Genomic DNA, 18,522 nt, shown 5'->3' with positions numbered 1-18,522 from the left:
CCAGAGATAGCTATTACATAGGACTACAAGATAGTTTGTCTGTAAACTGCCAAAAAGACAGACAAAAAAAAAAAACCGAACAAAAAAAAAAAAAAAAACACCAAAAAACCCAAACAAAAAACCCACAAAAAAACCTACAAAATCTGGATTTAAACATTATTTGTAAAAAGGGCTGTTACTTAGTAGTTTAGCATAGTTTTACCCTGTAATCTGCATTCCAGTCAAAAAACTTTTAGAATCAGTTTGGAAAAAAGGAAAAGAATGTGCATTAATGACAAGGTATTGACTGACCTGGATTAACTTTTATTCCATGTCAGCAGAAAAGAATTCCTGACATCTGCATCAATTACAAGGACAGAATAGGCTAATCCAAGTGGATTTCTTATGAGAAATAAATAAAGAAAATAAACTTTTGGTTTTTGGGAGCCTAAGTGTAACACTGTAACCTACTAATGAAATAGTGCCTTTCTTAAAAACCCTTAAAGGTATTTTAGGAGTACAGTGATATTCACTCCCATCACGTTTCTACCTGTGCTGTTAAATTCTAAATGGCTGGAATGCCAGTTCTCTTATATACAAATAATCCTAAACATTTTAATCAAGTGTGACTAAAGAAATGATGCCTACCTCTAGACCAGGATTTAAATGTATCCAGTCAAGTCCAGGCATTTCAAAAAGAACACTGAGAAATTGTGAAGACTGCAAAATAAGGCATGAGAATCCTTTGCTGTCAGAAACTCTGTATTATACCAATAGACAAAAGCATCTTAGACAGTGCATAAGTACCTGTCTGAGGGTGACAACCATCTCTTTAAACAAAACTTTAATGTTGGAAGCTAAACACACAAACATGTTCTGTCTAGAAACAGAACTGAACTGATGGCATAATTAAGGATAAAAATCTCTGTCATAGTTGATTCTCCAACATAGGTTCTTGCTTTAAAGACTAAATCTAATTCTTAACATTGTGATTTATCAGAAAGCAAACATTTGCAATTTAGTCTTCAGCTGCCAAATACCCCATTGTGCAGAGGATGCACTTTAACACCTATTGCAGTCCTTCCAGGCTTTAGAAACTTCTAATGAACACTCCAGTACCCTCAGATTTAGTGTTTGCTCCTTTCATCAGGAGGTTAATGTATTTTCCCCAGATAATCCAGAACAAATTTAAAACCAAAAAACCCCATTTTTTTCCCATGCACCAAATCCAATATGCAATACTTGTACTGACAAGCAGAATTACCACATTGGACACTGAAATCCAGCACTGAATTTGTAAGAACAACCAATTGAAGTTTTCAACAAAAACCATACAGTTTTCATTACTTTTACTTTTATAATTTTAAATTTTACCTTTTATCTTTATACAGCGGTTGAAACTATCACAAATACTCAGGTAATCCCACTAAAATACAGAAAGTCTCATGTAATGATTTTGCAGTTCTTCATAAAAAGTTATACCAATGAGGATGTCACTGGAGGGACAGGCTTGAATTAAAGTAAAATTAAAAAAAGGTAGGAAAAAAGATGATTATCTTTCAGTAGTGATTTAGTGATTTACCAACTGTTAATATATGCCAGTAGAAGGAGCATGTATCCTGTATTCTGTAAAACTTTACATGCTATCATGCTATGCAGTGTTTCAGATAAAATAAATAGTAGCAGAATTTGCCACTTGAGTAGAAAACCTACTTCCAGACACATAACATGCTTTAAGAAAAATTATAACCAATGTATAAAGTAAAATATCAATTAGTTGTGCTTCTTGACAGATTATAAAAACAACTAGAGGCTGAAATGTTTGAACTGGGATTTTCATATATCTTTACTTAGTAACAAACCAAGTCTGCCAAATACAGTACTTGAATACATCCAGACTTGCGGAAACTTGCCAGAATGTCTCACTGGGCAGAAAAAGATTAAGCAGGATCCAGTCTGGTCAACAGGCAGTATTTTCTGCTCTATAAGATTCAGGGCTTTTAGTTTTAGGGATTTTTTTTCCTTTTTTTTTTTTTTTTTTCTTTAATTTGCATTAAATTCTAGAAGAATTATGGAGGAACCAAACAGTTTCCCCATTTATCAGTGATAAAAACACATTCTTTAGCTTATGTCAAAGGCAGATGATATCATATAATTTTACTTTAGACTTGAAAAAGGTACAGAAGTAAAAGCAGTATCTGCTTCCCTCTATACATTAACCTTCAGTATGATTCCCCCTCCTTCCCAAGCTTCCCTTCTCCCTCCCCCCATATTTTAGGTTAAAGATTTCCTGGTATGACATTATCAGTGTGGCCTTTCCAGCTCTTCTATTCACATCCAGAGAAGGGCGTGGGTAGCTTATAAAAGTAGCTGTAAAGTAAATATGCCTATAAATTTTGACAATTTTATAAAAGGCAGCTGTCTGTATTCAGGCGTGACAACAATACAGTGACATTTTCCCACCACAGCTAAGTGCAAACCTGGTTTTGGGTATTGTACATTTCAGTCACAGCAGTAATGCCATGGTTTTTAAATTAATGAACCTTAAAAGCTTCTACACTGATTTTCATTCTCAGCAAAACTTTGGCTTCCCCACAGTACAAAGAAGGGACTCACAGAAGGCACTTTGCAGTTATAATCCCACAATGTGAAAAATCTAAATGAAAGCTCAGCATCTCCAAAGAGAAAGAGAAGTGAAGAAAATAAAGAAACAAAAGCTCACACACACACACAATCTATTCCCATTTTTTTTAAAAATACATCCTCAAACACCAAGAGGAGGTAAAAAGCTGAGTCAGATCCTCCCCAGAAGGGCTCATTAAAAATAAATAAATAAATAAATAAATCAAAAGCAATCAAGCTGACAAATCACAGGCAGGAAGGATATACCTGCCTTTCAACAAAGTCTTAACCAGTGTCTTCAGTCTTTTCACAAAAAGCAGTGCATAACACTTAAAAATGGGTGGTAGTTCCAGTGGTTTTAGTTTTGGCTCACTCTCCTGTGCCTGGTTACACAACCCCAGCTGGAGCCAAACCCAGCTTTGATAGAACTCTACCCCTCCTCTCCCTGGCCAGGGGAGCTCAGTGTAGCACAAAGATTAGTAACATACTGCTATGGTTGGATTTAAAAGCAAAACATTAGTCCAAAGGCATGATCTAAACCATATCTGCTTTTCTCCATCTGTCTGAAAGTTGTGTGGCAAAATGGACTGGAGCTGCTGTATTAATACAGCAGGATTCAGGCCAGGCCTGGAGTGATGAGCAAGTCACTGTCTGTGATACTTGCACAGGGTGTCCATATGCATTACAGAAGTTTAGGTCATGATAAAAGACTGCAGAGGCACAGCCATATTTAGAAACAATTGTTCTCAGTCTTCTCAAAGCCAGACTCAGTGTAATAGTTTCTGGAAATGCTGTACAGAGCATTTTTCCCAGAAGCCCACAAAACTGTGAAGGACGCACCGAGTTGCCAAACCAAATGAAGCTTGTCAGACTATCGAGTCCCTTAAGCTTTCAATGCAGGCAAAAACATCAGTACTCTCACAGTACACTTCCAAACTGGCAACTCTGGAGGGCAGAACAACTCTACTGTTAGAAAATGTTAAGCATAAATATAAGACCCATTCAAAAGCCATTGGGCCTTGATGTCCTTGCTGTCCTTGATTGCATCAAGAGTTGCAGAACTGTAAGAAACACAGGAACTCAAATTCTCAATGGCATTATAATTCTAAGCCATATTAAAAGCTGGTATTATTTTCCTTCAGCAGTTCTCTTAGGAACATTTTTTCTTAAAATATTTCTGATCTTTCCATTAAATGCACAGTGTTAACAAGAAATATGCATCTAGCTAAATAATTTTATTTGTATTTCATAAAGTAGTAATTTCAAGATGCAAGCTAAAACCTCAGTGCTGCAATACAACTCAAAGACATAGCTCCTTGCACCCATCCATTACTCCATAAATTGCAAGAACCCATCTCCTTCCAGGCTGGTAGAACATTACTCAGTTAACAACAAAATCTGGAGAAGTGGGTCCAGGTGTGGATGGTGAGAAGGTGTAGATGTGAGGTTTTTTTCTTTTAAGTGTTGGAAATGAAAGGAGATGACAATCAGCAGAACTAAACAATTACCTTTCGTTATGAATATGATTTTTTAAAGAAAATTAGGACATTCTTTGTATGTGTTTCTGAAGAGAGAAATTAACAAAAAGTTAACAAGGCAGACTTGACATTCAAGAAAGTCTGTCACACTGAACTATTTTCTAGCTAGCAGCTGTCAGTGGAACAAGTCTTTAAATACTCTTCCAGTTTAACAAGACTCAAAATATTTGTGTGGTCAGCTTGAGGAGGGCAAAATTTCGGGCATCTTCAATTTCTTATCTGACTGCCAGGTGCAGTAAGAGTAAAGCAGTTCCTCTACTTAATACTGCCACTTCTTTAAAACTGTAAAGCCTATGATTTCCAAAAATTTAAGAGAGATTTTAAATAAACCTATTTTATTTTACAGCTACTCAACTGTGAGGAAAATACTAACCATGAGACACAAGAAAAAAAAATATCCATTTTTATGAATCTACACTTACAGCCCTAAAATGGCTCTGTGTTTCTTTTTGAATAACTACAGAGCTCCAAGGGCTGGGATCTAATACCAAGACTGTTTCACTGGGTAGGGATCCTAGTCAGGGACAAACTTGAAATGTATCCATTTTGTTCCTGGGAAAGTCAGCACAGAATCGTATCTTCCTAAAGGATTTCCTGTTGCCTATGAACTGTACTTTTAATTAAAAAAACATTCAAGACAGGACATCCCATCTTTAGAAATGCTGGCTTGCTTCAGATATTAGCAGACGGAACCATCTCCTGGCCAGACATCAGGAAAAATTCTCTAATGATTAGCCTCATACATAACTTGATTCTTCAAATACTGCTTTTGATTGTGAAAGATACACCCTCTCATGAGATAAGATTTAACCACCAACATGAAATTTTTATACAGTGAAAAGTACAAACATATAAACTGATAATCACCCTTCTTACAAACACAGGCTTCTAGAAGAAACATGCAGTTACTAACTATCTGGACAAAAACTAGACAGAACAGAACCAAATAACTTGGATTGTCTGGCTTACCTGAGCCAGGAAAGGCCAGACGTGCTAGGAGAGAGGTTATATTCAAATTCTTACCACTTTAAACAATTTCAAGTCCTTCCATCATCTGAAGCACAGACTACATTGTGTGTGTACAAGGGAAGAAAATTGTGTATTGCACCCAGAAGTTGTGTTCATTTTTAATTATTCTATAAAATACATTACACAGATCACTGCCAAGATGTGCATAATGGAATTTATATTAAGCTGTGTTACACAAAACCCACAACTAAGCACAGCTACTATTCTCAAAGGTTTTGGCAACTTTTAATGCTTGGACTGCACAATCAGTTTTACAGCATCTTCTGACCAGAAAGGCTACCAGAACAAAATGTGGCTTGAATTGAAAGCATAAAAGCCTCCTGCATGGCAAATCCAACCTCCTCAAGGCTCTCCTTGCCTGCACCACTAATGGACCTGGATACGGGGTAACAAAAGCAGCCTCCCACCTTCCCCCCTTTCACCTCCTGCTCTCCTCAGCTTGCTGACTCTTCAAGAAGCTAATTTCACTAGTTTGACATATTGCTTCAAAACACATCAAAAGTTTCCATTAATATTTTATCACCCATAAAACATCAAAGCTAGCTCACCTTCTGGTTTATCAGCAAGCAGCAAAATCCTCCCCTTTATTTTTTTTTTTCCCCCAAGCTAAATTAAACTACAGAGAGTCGATTCAAAGAGAGTGCACAATCTAACAGTAAAGCTTTTCTTTGTATTAATCTAAATTTAGGGTATATAAAGGCCTCTCAGCTCATTTCCAATGTTAGTGGTATAGCATGAGATCATATAATTAAGTGACTAAAAGACAAAAAACCCTTACTACAACACTGAAGTAATAATTAATATTATCGGGCTTGAATTTGATAACTACATAGTACCTGTCAAAGTTCTTCAAGCAATGAAGAACTGGGAGGTACCTGTCCTGCTGCACACCTTGCAACTCAACAATCAAAAAGCCTCTGTACCTATTTTTACCATTTTGGATTTCTTGGTTCTAAGGTTGTGGTCGGCTCAAGATGAAAGAATGTATCCTTGACAATATAATTTATTTTTAGAGTTGTAGCTCACTTGAACTAGTAGTAAGTAATCAATTTTTGCCTCTTATCCTACAATGTCCCTGAAGTTGCTCTGGAAGGAATATGGCTGGGGAGGAAGGGAAAGCAATGAATCTGAAAACAGATTTCTGGCACATCATTTGAATAAAGAAGCAAGATCAAACATGGAAGAAATTTCACAAGGCACAGTATTGGGAACGAAGGTTAATGTACATTTAAGAAACTGCTGACTTTTTAGTAGTTAAATGTATTTTACACCCTATTAGCTTAAGTAGAATCTAGTATTAACACTAACAGAAAGATTAAGTATTGCTCATTTTGTGCGTATTAACCCTGGGCAGCTGGCAGCAATCTGAACTTAATACCATTGTTTGCATTTCCACGTAACAGTACAGAGAGCAGTAAAAACCCTGGAATATACAGTAGTAAAACAACCCAAAACCAAACAAAAATAAAACAAAAAACCCCATCTCTCAACCCCATGATGAAACTGGCAAAAGAAACCAATGTAAATCATTATTTTTATCACGACAATTTTCATGATTACTGCATATTTTTAGGATATTCTAAGTAATGTAGAAGAGTATTTTAACAAATAGTAGCTTCTTTAACAAAAATAACTGTTCTGCTTCGTGACAAATAAATAAATAAATGAGAGAATAGACAACTATTATTCCCTACCTAAAAACAGAAGATGTAAAAAATGTTTGTATTCACAGAATTCTGTATTTTCACTTCAGGTCACACACAGCAAAAACTGCAGTACTAGAGAGACAACACCATGTGTTATCTGTCTGGGGTCTTCTCCAAGAATTATTGGGGTAGTCAAATTTTTTATAAAATTGCAAAAGAGAACTTAAACCTGCAACAGCTTCTTTAGGATCAGCAGTACATTTCTGAGGTTGTAAGCAAGACAAGGTGCTAAGTATGACACAAAAATAAAAAATGCTATTTGTGAAGGAATAGCCAATTTTTTTCTTTGAACTATTCTATCTGCATACTTCAAATTACTTGATAAATTTAATCATCAAAACACTGTTTTTGAAGGACATCTGCCAGAAAGGAAATTGTTCCCAGCTCTGGCCTCACCAAGGAGCACTAAGGATGAGGCACCACTAGGAAAAAGCTGGAGCAGAAGCTGGGGAGGAGAGGCAGGGCTGGCTGCTCCCTGTGCCACCATGCGGGTCACATTGCTTGGCCCCACCACAGCTGCCCTCTGCCTCAACTGGCAATTTCAAGGAATGTAAACAGACCACTGAATTTTTTGTTCTGATCAGAAAGGCAGACACTGGGAACTCATTTATGGCATTACTGTATTTTACTTCCAAGCTCTGTTTGTGAAGCAGTTTGGGGGTGGGGTTGTTTCTTATGTAAATACGATCAAGTTGAGAATTGCATCATCAAAAATTCCACTGGCAATAATTTACCCTGGATAAGCAGGCTCACGCTTTAAGTTAGGCTGATGGATAGATTACCATTTTCAGCTTAAATGTAAACTTTTTTTAAAAAAAGTTCTGTTACAAGAGGGCCATCTTCAATCAGCTTTAAGCAGCATGCAACTAAGAGGAATATTTACACTAGAATAGCCAGAAAATTCATATGCCAATTGTTTCTTTCATTTAACAAGGAACTTTTGCTCCTCCAGGAACATTTGAATTAGTTTTGATTTCTCTCAACTTGGAACATCAATTTAGAAGTAAATTAGACCATTAGCATTCAGATGCACTTTCAGAAACTAGTTGTTTTTCATCAAGACACATTTGATTGCTTTATGTAAGCCACATTTAGTCCCCCTCTTTTGCACTATTCATAACTGGTTAACTAATGTGTGCACATTATTTACAAATCACAATACAGCATGCTGTATCATGTAGGATTTCCTTATAGAAAAGAAAAAAATCAAACTCAAGTAATACACTTTTTAGATGACTGAGAACTAAGAATTACCACGGATACAGAAAAGCAAAAGGAATTATACAAAAATGGGATCACCAATATAAAAACCCCCATAGTTTTCTATGCCTTAAGTTTAAGCAGTTCAGTCCACATAAGCTTCCTATAACTTGCAGACGACGGGAGCACTGATCTCTGGTGGAATACAAGCCAGCCAGGGGACGAGGCAAAGTGCTTGATATTTGAGGAACCATCTATTCTACCTGTTAATAGCCCAACCTTTGTAACCAGTGACGTAACCACCATTACATTACAGTACAGGAGCAGGTTTTACTGTACTGAAACACTTCACAATGTCCAGAACGGTCTAGCTTCTACTGCCCTAGATCAAGGGAGCCACCACTACTGCCCTTCTCCTCCTCTTAAGTGCACAGAAGTAGTTTAGAAGCCCATGCAGTGAACAGCCTCTTGCCAGCCAAGAAAGTGAGACCCAACCAGTGTGGCCTAGTGGCTAGTGGAGCTCATCAAAATGCTTTCAGGAAAGAAAGCAAATTGATTCAATGTTGTGGTTTAATGCATCATAAGAGAGAACACAGGCCACACTGCAGAGCACAGGGATTGTAAAACAGTCTGGTAGCAGCAAAGCAAATTGGTTGCTCAGGCTGTTGCTAACAGTCAACTTTGGTGGACTGGAACTAGCCCATAGTTCTCAAGAGTTATGACAAGAGTCATAATGCATTATGACAACAGTCTACAAATCTGCTTCAAAGGAAGCTCTGCCAACCTCTCACAGCATGCAGAGAGGCCAACAAGTAAGTGAGGAGGCAGAAGCAGAATATCTAATCTTATCAGTCTTCTGCTTTGCTTTTCTCTCATTTCCAAAAGTTTCAAATTTCAAGTATGCTTTGGCTTCTTCATCACCTCCTTTTATATATGCAAGGGTTAAGAATTCCATGGATCATCTGTATACAGACACTTCTCCTCCTACAATATATGATTTTGGTGGCATAAAAAGCTGCTATAAAATGTGGCTATAAATAGTAAGTAAAAGAAAGATAACCTGCCAAAGGAAGGTTTTATTACTCAGGACAGTGAGACCACAGCACTTCCAACCATTTTCAGATAAAGGGATTTCCTTGTTTTCCAGTGTGTCATTTATTTGATGCTGTCTTCCAGAGGTTTTTCTGATCTCCCCTTCAACTCATGAATTTTTGACATTGACATTATCCTTCGGCAGGGATGTCCACAGTTCCTACCACTTTCTGCACAAATAGCCAAGATCTTTTATGTTGCATGTCACCCACCTACTGTCAACTGGTAGCCACGAGTCCACAAAATAGCAGAGTTGGTATACACTGTTTATCCTTCAGTTAGGCAGCAAGAAGATGCAGGAAAGAGAGAACAGGGCAGCAAAATAGAAAGAACCCAGCTGCAAAGAACCAGAGTGGTTAGATGAATTATGAAATCACAGTCCCTCAGCACAGAGACAATTATGTGCCCATCTCAGCCCAGTGATACACCATTAAGCCTATGAGTGCATTACACCACCTTAGTTATCTGTGACTTCAGGCCCACCTAAGGCCTGAAAAGGTTTTAGTAAAGATGCTTCATCTTCCCATCAACTTTTGTATTTCTTAAAAAGGGGTGGAGCAATAATGAAGCGTAACAACTTCTCCATAAACATGGCACACGATAGGTAGTACATTGCTGTGTGCTGGCTGAAAGCCTCCCCAGCTCTGTGCACCATGCAAAATTTAGTAACCTGAAAAAATGTACCTTGGCATTCCTGACATAAAAGAATCAGTCTCTGTAAAATTTGGAGGCAGAAATATTGATTCTATTCCCTTCACTGCATTTCTAGGGTGTGGGAAACATACAGATTTACATGGCTCTGCATCCACGTTTTCCCTATGCAACGTGCTACACCTAACAGAGATCATTTTAACTCCTCTGACCTATGTTTGCGTGCTAAAGGAGTTTTACCAAGAACAACAACAGCTAACAGCCTAGTTAACACCAGGGTCCCAGTAGTGCCATCAGGTACATAATGCAAGGGAAAACACAGCTGTTAATATAGGATATTTTATGACAAAAGTTTGTTGTCCACTGTAATTTGTCAGTGGCATTTTAATAAAGTCTAGGTGTACTCATTTGTTTCATTTGTCTCTTTTGTTTCCTTCAGGATGTTAGTGTGAAGCACAAAGTCAGTAAGGGAGGATCCAGCTGGGGGAAGTCATGGCTCTTAATGAAACAAGATGGTGAAGAAAAGAAGAATTTGGGAGAGTTGAACTTCCTCACATGTTTCTCTTGAAAGATTTCTGCTTTTTAAGGTACAGCAAAACAACCCATCATGCTGGCTGGAGAAAGCAAATACAGCTTCCTGCATCCATACACTTTTTCTAAATATTTTGCATAAAGCTACTGCTAAGGTAGCATTTGGCTGATACAACAAAAACTTTTAGTATGGAAGCCTTCTAAATGGATACTAAGATAAACATCATCTGGTTTCTTTCAACAAAGTCTAGCTATGTTATGAACAGATGTTTGACTGGGGTAAAAAAAAATAAAAAAAATAAAAAAAAAAATCAGCGATCCACAGATGAAGCTTTTTTTTTTCCAAGCTATCCAACCAAATGCTTTAATCCTATACTGCAGATAATTTGTTATGAAAAATCTACAATAATTCCCCTAAATTTTTGCAAATAAGCACTTACTCAGTTCCAGATACCATCATGAGCAGTTGCTGGGAACCACAGTAGCCTCTTTGCAAGTGAGGCTTTCACAGTGGGTGGGTACTCCCATCACAGACCAATTTCTAATGGTTTAAAAGTGACTTTTCAGCAAACACAAGCAAAACAAATGCTAATTCCGTTGCAAGCTAAAACAGAAATACACTCAATCCACTTCCTGCTATTGACATAATACATTGTTCTAAATGCATCCATTGTAAATAGAATATAATAGCCTTGCCATAGGAAAATGGCTTTAAAAAGTTATACATGGATCATGGTATGGGTTTTTTGTTTTAATGTATTTGTCTACCACTCCTACATAGCTACACAAGCTTCTTGGAAAATATTTTCCCTGTGTGACAGACACACACTTCCATCTTTGCAACAACTGACTCTCCAAGTCCTGAGTTGTCGCCCCTGCAGCACAAAGCAATCAGTACCATTTATAAATATAACTGTTGACTCTAAAGGGTTTGACAGAAGAAGTGGCAGAAAAGCAAACAGTCTGCCTCCTCACTGGGGCCCTCAAGTCAAGGGCTAAGTTACAGTAACTTGATTACAGGAAACTCATTTCTCAATTGTCTGCCTCCCTGTGCTTCATGGCTCAACTGGAGTATATGGCCCAGTGGGTCAGTGGGTGAGGGGCAGGGAGGGGCACTGCTAGGTTAAAGCAACACTGACTTTTAAAAAGTTTCCAGACAATCAGTTATCTTGCCAACACTTTGCTCAGCCCAGCTTGACCTTTATAAACACGAAAGGTTAATTGTTAGACGTTTGTAATAACAATTACAACTTTAAAAAAAAAACCCAAAACACTAATGATATCAAGAATACGTAAAAAAAACAAAAACCAAGCAAAAATAATTAAGGAAATAAGTCTGGAAATAATTAAGAAACTTCATGTTAATGTTTATGCATATAAGTAGCAGTGATATTTTAAACATGAGAAATTGAACACTTACTTTATACTGACTCATACCAGTGAAATATTTCTATATATTCGTAAACTGTATAAACACTACGCAGAGAGACAAATATGATCAAAGCTTATCTTTTAAGTCAGTGCTAGAGCACCTACTGGCATATGGTGAGCAATTCTTTTCCACACATGTCATCATAACTTTCTTCAAAAGGAAAACTAGGTATAAGAATAAAACAACAAAACCTAAGTTCTAACTTGGAGCACTAATGATTTATTATCATTAAAAGACAGTAATATAATATTTTGTCTTTAGTAGAAATTTTTTCCTCTAGACAAAGAGCAGGTATCTAAATGGATGTTTTTATTCATTACTTCATTAAGCTTTTTAGCATCTAAAAATTCATTTCACAAGGGTATTTAAAACCAAAGCAGCCAGGTTACACCAAGTTATTTTACTAAACACTGTATCTGCTAAAGTACATTTTGATACAAACTGCTTGAAAAACTTCATAAGCTCTTATTGCAACAGAAAGCAATGATAATTATAGTTTTAAATGAAGACCTGGAATTATCTCAATGTTCAATATCTGTGCTTCGCTGTATGAATTTCTCACTTCACCAACATCAACAGTAATGCCTCTAAGTACTCTCTATTATACCCTGTGTTACTACAATCCAGAAAAAGGTGTTTTGAAATGATAGTAGTTATTCAACTACTTTCCCCCATGCTAGTGGTTTACAAAAGAGAGCCTCAGGAAAGCCAACAGACTCCAGCAACCTTCACTGAAATTTTGCACCTCAAAGCCTACAGGGCTTATTTTCATAGGCAAGTTTCCCTATTTCCCAAGTTCCTGAGTCAAAAAACTGAGGTATTAAGGGAGGGAGAGAGGGAGGGCCAGCATTATCTGGGGAAAAAAAAATAATGTGGAGCAGTTAGAATATTTCCAAAGACCAAGCCTACAAGCTGAAGCACAGCTTACCATAGAAGACCCTGACACATCCATGCCTGCTCCCTGAAGAACCATGGAGCTGTACATCCAAGGAGGTCAGCACTCACCATGCCATTCCTGGGAACAACTCCCTTAGGACCACACAATTTAAAGCTAAATATCTATCTAATAATATATATATATATATATATATAATATATAGATATAGATATATATAATATCTATCTAACAATATATAAGGGGAAGTTTAGGTTAGATATTAGAAAGAATTTCTTTACAGAGAGGGTGATGAGACATTGGAATGGGCTGCCCCGGGATGTGGTGGATTCTCCATCCCTGGAGATATTTAAAAAGAGACTGGATGTGGCACTCAGTGCCATGGTCTGGTAACTGCAGCGGTAGTGGATCAAGGGTTGGACTTGATGATCTCTGAGGTCCCTTCCAACCCAGCCAATTCTATGATTCTATCTATGTACACACATTTTTATATATGTATCTACAGGTGTATATTGTGTGCATGAGATAGTACATAAACCCACACAACAATTTTTCTTGTGTCTTCTGTGCTTATTGGAGATCTCAAGCCACAGGAATCCTCTATTAATTCCCTCAAGGGGAATTATACAAAAAAAATACAACAAAGCATACATTGAAAAGATCTCTAGTTGTGGTATCCCTAAACACTCTAATTGAATTTGATGTTTGAAAGCTTTTCATTTCTAGCTTTCCTTGATAATGTGCAGGGCACTACATTATGCATCTGTTTGATTAGACAGACATCAGAAGATACTGGAATAACACAAAAAACCTTGAAAGTACCAAAAAAAGATCCTCAGGGCAGCTTCTAGATTCCTGTTCAACTGCAAAAATGTTTCTGGAATGTTTTTTACCTGTTGGTAGTTCTAGTGAAATGAAACCACATTTACAGAAACAGAGACAATAAAGGCTTCATGAGAGAGAGGCTTCCAAAAATTAAATGAAACAAACAGCTCCCTGCCTCCCTCTCCTGTGCCAACACATGAACAATCCTGCATTCAGTTTCAACCTTCTAATTTGGGGATGGAGTTAGCAGGAAAATAATTAGGAAATGGTATCTGGGATGTCCTAACCTTAAAGACTCTTGCCTTTTCTGTGTCTAACATTCAAGCTAGCTGTCTTCACCCACCCATTTTTACAGGCATCATCCTCTGATTGCCAGCATGAGGAAAAGAATCAATGACTGTTAGCCACATCCATGACTCCACCACTGACCCACTCTGGGGGATTCTTCCCGTTCCCTCACCTCCTCCCCCCCAGATTCTTGTTCCCGGCTCATCTACACCTCTATGCTATCCAAGTCCTCCCCTCTTTAACTCCTGGTATAAAACCAAAGCAAACTGTACAGCTTGGTTGCTCTTAGTTGATTATATGGTAAAACTATAATGCAGAAAAAAAAAATTAAAATTACCCTTTACAAATAGAATGAATTTCCCCCAGACTTGTTCTGAAAATTTTACATCATGCCTACATCTCCCTTAACTTACCAGAGCTCTTCTCAGAGACTGGCGAGTTGAAATGCAGCAATGTTTCCCACTGCCCCACAGCCAGAATATAAACTTGAACTTATAATGTATATAATCAGTGTAATTTTAACAGATTTGGACTTCATTAACACCTAGGAGAGCCACAGATGTGATCACGTAGGTTGCTTTAAGGAAAGCAGCCAGCAAGGTACATGTGAATTTGCTCCACATCCCAACTCACGGCACAGGTGTAGGCTTTGCTTTTAACCAGATTCCAACACGGTGCTTTTAGGATATGGATTTATTTATGAGGAGGGCAAACACAAGATCAGAGAAGGCTGTATTCAAAAGACACATCTCTTGTGTTGACAGTTCCCATAGCAGTGTGTTAACTTCACAGTAGATTTTAAACAGAAATCACTAGAAAGGCCTTTTGCAGTTAAGTATAGCTTAATACCCTTTTAGATGGAAATAAATTCGTTGGTTTTTATGTGCTTTTTGAATTTATATTGCAACCTGTTCCTTTCAAGTGCCAAAACCGAGGTTCAAATGCAACAAAAATATTTAAAACTAAATTTTAGTATGTGTATCTTCTGGTTTACAGAGAAAGGGCCATAAACCAGCCTCAGATGCAAGCTTTATACAAAATAAAACACATTTAAAAGGATACGGCACTTGTGAGAGGACAGCAATGATCTAGAAAGCAAACGTATACAAGAGCTACCACAAGTTTTGCCATAAAACTGTCAAGAAAACTTCATAACCTTCAAGTGAATTACCATATTTTAAAAAATATTTTAATGACACATCACAGTGATTCTGAGGAAAGACTCAAATTAGCAGGATTACAATTGTTTTTAAAGAGCAAATTTTTCCCTGAAACCAAGTAGCAAGCTTTCATATGTGGGAATTTAAAGTTAATGGGCCTTGAGAAGAAAAAAACAGCTTCATCTTCAGAAAGATTGAGCATTTCCAGATTCCAGCGATTTTAGTGGGAACAATGCATATTCAAGTCCTCCCCATATCAATTCTTAAAAAAAAAAAAAAAAAAAAAAAATCACAATGCTTCTTTTCTCCAGTAATTATTAAAGTAATTAAAAGAAACTACTAACCTTCACTCCCACGGACAGGTTCTGTACCACCTGGTGTTTTATCTGGCATCTCTGCAGACACAGGCTTGACAAAATCTAGGGGACACAAGGCAAAGAAAGCATGAGCCATCAAAACTACCATCTTTTGTTAGGACCCTCCCCCACGAAGGACATATTACCAGCTTTCATAATTCCTGTGTTTGCACATCAGATTTGTAAGCAAGCAAAACTGCCTAAAGATTAACTACAACATTGCTCACTAGTCTGTCACCTGGATGTAGTGCCAGGTAGGTGAGCACAGAAGACCCTCTAATCAATTGCAGCAGCAGACTGAAAGCACTTATTACATATGATGAACATCTCTGGGTTTGGACATTTTTCCCCCTCAGTGAATTCCTAGTGAGAAGCCCATGAACTTGGATGGAAGAGCTGCTTACTCTGAAGTATTGCTGAAGTTAACGAGAGGGTCACGTCAGCCTGCACTAAACATAAAATCCCTTTAACTCAAAGCTTTAATGCATTGTAGAACACCAATACTCCGTCCATCCCAGATGTGGGCAGAGTAGAAAAGGCTCCTCAGAGCCCGTGTTCTCTTAAAGCAGTTTTACCTACCCTCTGTGGTACTGGCTGATGATCAACATGTGGCCAATACATACTGACTGCGATTTTTTATCTTCCTTTTTAGCACCTTTAAGAATTCTCCCACCACCAGCTGGACTGACACTACATTCTACATCTTGGAAGCCTCAAGATCAGATAGGATACATCAAGAAAAAACAATTCAGAAAGAGCAGGACTCTCTGCCCAAAGGAGATTGTATGCCCAATGGAAAAAGGACTTCACCTCAGCTAACAATTCAAGTAGTGCAGTGCTGTGTACAGCACCATACACAGCATTAGAGTATTAGCAGTACAGCTTTAAATCCTAATCAAGTCACTGAATCATCTTGTTTCTAACAATGTTGAGGCAACAGAGATGATTCAGCGTGCAGATTTCAGACCATCATCAGATTCACTTAGAGTAAACCTTCCTGATGGGTTCATCCTTCATCAGAACTGTGACTGAATGCAAATAAATTCCCCCTTCTTAAATTACTTAATGATGCACCATATATTAGCTGAACACTGCACTAGTTTGTAAATGAAACTGCAGTTAACCAGGAATTTACTAGTAAAGCTGATTAATCACACACTGCATTTGAACAAAGAAATCACACAAATAAATCCAGTATTTACTGCTGTGACATATTTCAAAATCCAACAAAATTCTACATTTTAAAGAAATCATACCAAACAAACCCTTTGAACTACATGTTTAAAGCAGTAACACAACGATATCCATGTATTTGTTTTCTAGGTTTGGTTGGTTTGAGTTGCACACAATTGAAATAAATACGTAAGTAAATTTCACCATTTTAATGTTCACAGAATAACTTGCTGACACATAAATTGCAAAAAATTGGTAGTCTCTGAAATAATCTGGAGTTTCTTTGTTGACATTTTTGAGAGGTGCTAAATAAAAGCAAGAAAAAAAAAAAAACAAAAAACTTCTTGACTCTTCTGACCAAATTTTACTTATGCTTGTCTACTTTTCCTTGCCTAAAGTCAGCCAAGATTTCTTTCTGCTTGATCTTGATACACTTGCTTTTTTTGTCACCAAAACTCAGTCCCAGAAAGCATTACAGTTAGAGGTATGACAGCTGCCAAAAGTCATTTCTGCAGAATTTAACTGAGTGCCTGTGGTCATCGCTTTCTATAGCGCATGACCTACCATTCCCAGCACAAAACCAAACGCAGTTCTAAGAGGCACTGAGTGACATTGGCATTTTGAATAAGGGGATGGTAAACTCAAAGCTGGATCATTGAATTACAGCACACAAAGCAGGGTACTTACTGAACAGGTTCAGACTTCACACAGCTACAACAGCTCTCCAAGAACTTATTTGGATAATCCAAGGCAATTAAAAAACTACTATCACTGCAATGGTTTTGCACAGATTTACCGATTTAGCAGCTGCACATTACAACAAGTGACAGCAAGGGAGGTTTAACATAGGTGCAACAAGTTGAAGAAAGTCAGTCCCTGTGCCTAGAAAAGAATTTTCAGGACACTTTTTAGAAACACCCTCTGTAATGTTTTGTAGCACTGAAACTGTCTGTGAAACGTGTTGCTGTTTCCAAGCTTTTTCTTAATCACATGGGATATTAAGAACATTGAACCAGTTAAACCAGATGTAATCATGACAGGACTTGTTTGGAGCCTCCATAGCATTGTCAATTTTAAAAATTACACTAAAAGCCAAGGTCCAGTTATGTGGGACAGAACAGTATAAAGCAATTATTTATCTAAAAAAACATGGAAATCTATAGATCTTAAAACCGGAAAAGTATGTTTTTCCCCTTATGTCTCATGAACAAAAATTCACTGCACACTGTTGCAAGAAATTGTAGAAGATCCTAAACAAACTTAAAAAAACCCAAAACCGAACAAACTTAAAAATCCACATTTTGATCAAAGCTCCTACTTCAGCTCTGCTAGTCATATCTCCAAGTAATCAATGTATCTCTTCATGAAACTCTGATAATTCTTGTCAGATTTCTTTTCTTTTCCTTTTCTGGGGGGGACAACAAAGCTAGTGAAAAAAGAGATTTAAAGACAAGAAATATAGAGCTCTGATCTTTTTATCTGCACCGTATGAAACACACCAAGTTTTGGATTACCCAAAACCTGAAAGTCAAAGTTTATAAAAAAGTAAATAAGGGAATACTCAAGTTCCTAATTTTAATTTAGGAAGGAAATACCACTTATCAAACTAGGAAAACAAATCTCTCTGCAGTAAAGGAAGGCAGGACTCATGTAAAATCCAGCAGAAAAGCAGCATTTGGGGTATAAGCCTGCTAGCAAGACATAAAACAAAGTGATTCTTGCTCACTTTTTATACAAATAATCTCCGCTTATCCAAATAATCATACTGCAAACTTTGAGGTACAACTATTAATTTTAAAATCAATTATAAAGTACTTTATAAAAACAGTCCTGTTAGATCCTTCCAGATACTCTTGCTATACAATTACTGATACAATTTTAATTATCTTTGCAATTTGGGCTCAGCTTTTTTAATAGTCCACAGGATATTAGTATTTCTCAATTCTTCACTCAAAGCTACTACCTGAGCGTACTCCTTTGAGCACTTTTTCACAGACCATCCCAGGAAGAGAGTTTGAAAAACACATGCATTCATACTTTATGAA

General features: G+C 37.3%; 1 protein-coding gene across 1 annotated transcript in view; it reads right to left on the bottom strand.

The window, feature by feature from the left end:
* The window catches only part of PLEKHG1 (pleckstrin homology and RhoGEF domain containing G1), a 130,724-nt gene that overhangs the window by 77,139 nt on the left and 35,063 nt on the right, over nucleotides 1–18,522 (bottom strand). The window contains exon 2 of the mRNA XM_071740559.1: nucleotides 15,293–15,367. Within this exon, the coding sequence (XP_071596660.1) occupies nucleotides 15,293–15,341 (49 nt within the window). The 5' untranslated portion in view covers nucleotides 15,342–15,367. The remainder of the gene's footprint in view (nucleotides 1–15,292; nucleotides 15,368–18,522) is intronic.

This window comes from Heliangelus exortis, chromosome 3, assembly GCF_036169615.1.
Source record: "Heliangelus exortis chromosome 3, bHelExo1.hap1, whole genome shotgun sequence".
In the NCBI taxonomy this organism is placed as follows: domain Eukaryota; kingdom Metazoa; phylum Chordata; class Aves; order Apodiformes; family Trochilidae; genus Heliangelus; species Heliangelus exortis.
This window is presented reverse-complemented; position numbering and strand designations above follow the sequence as displayed.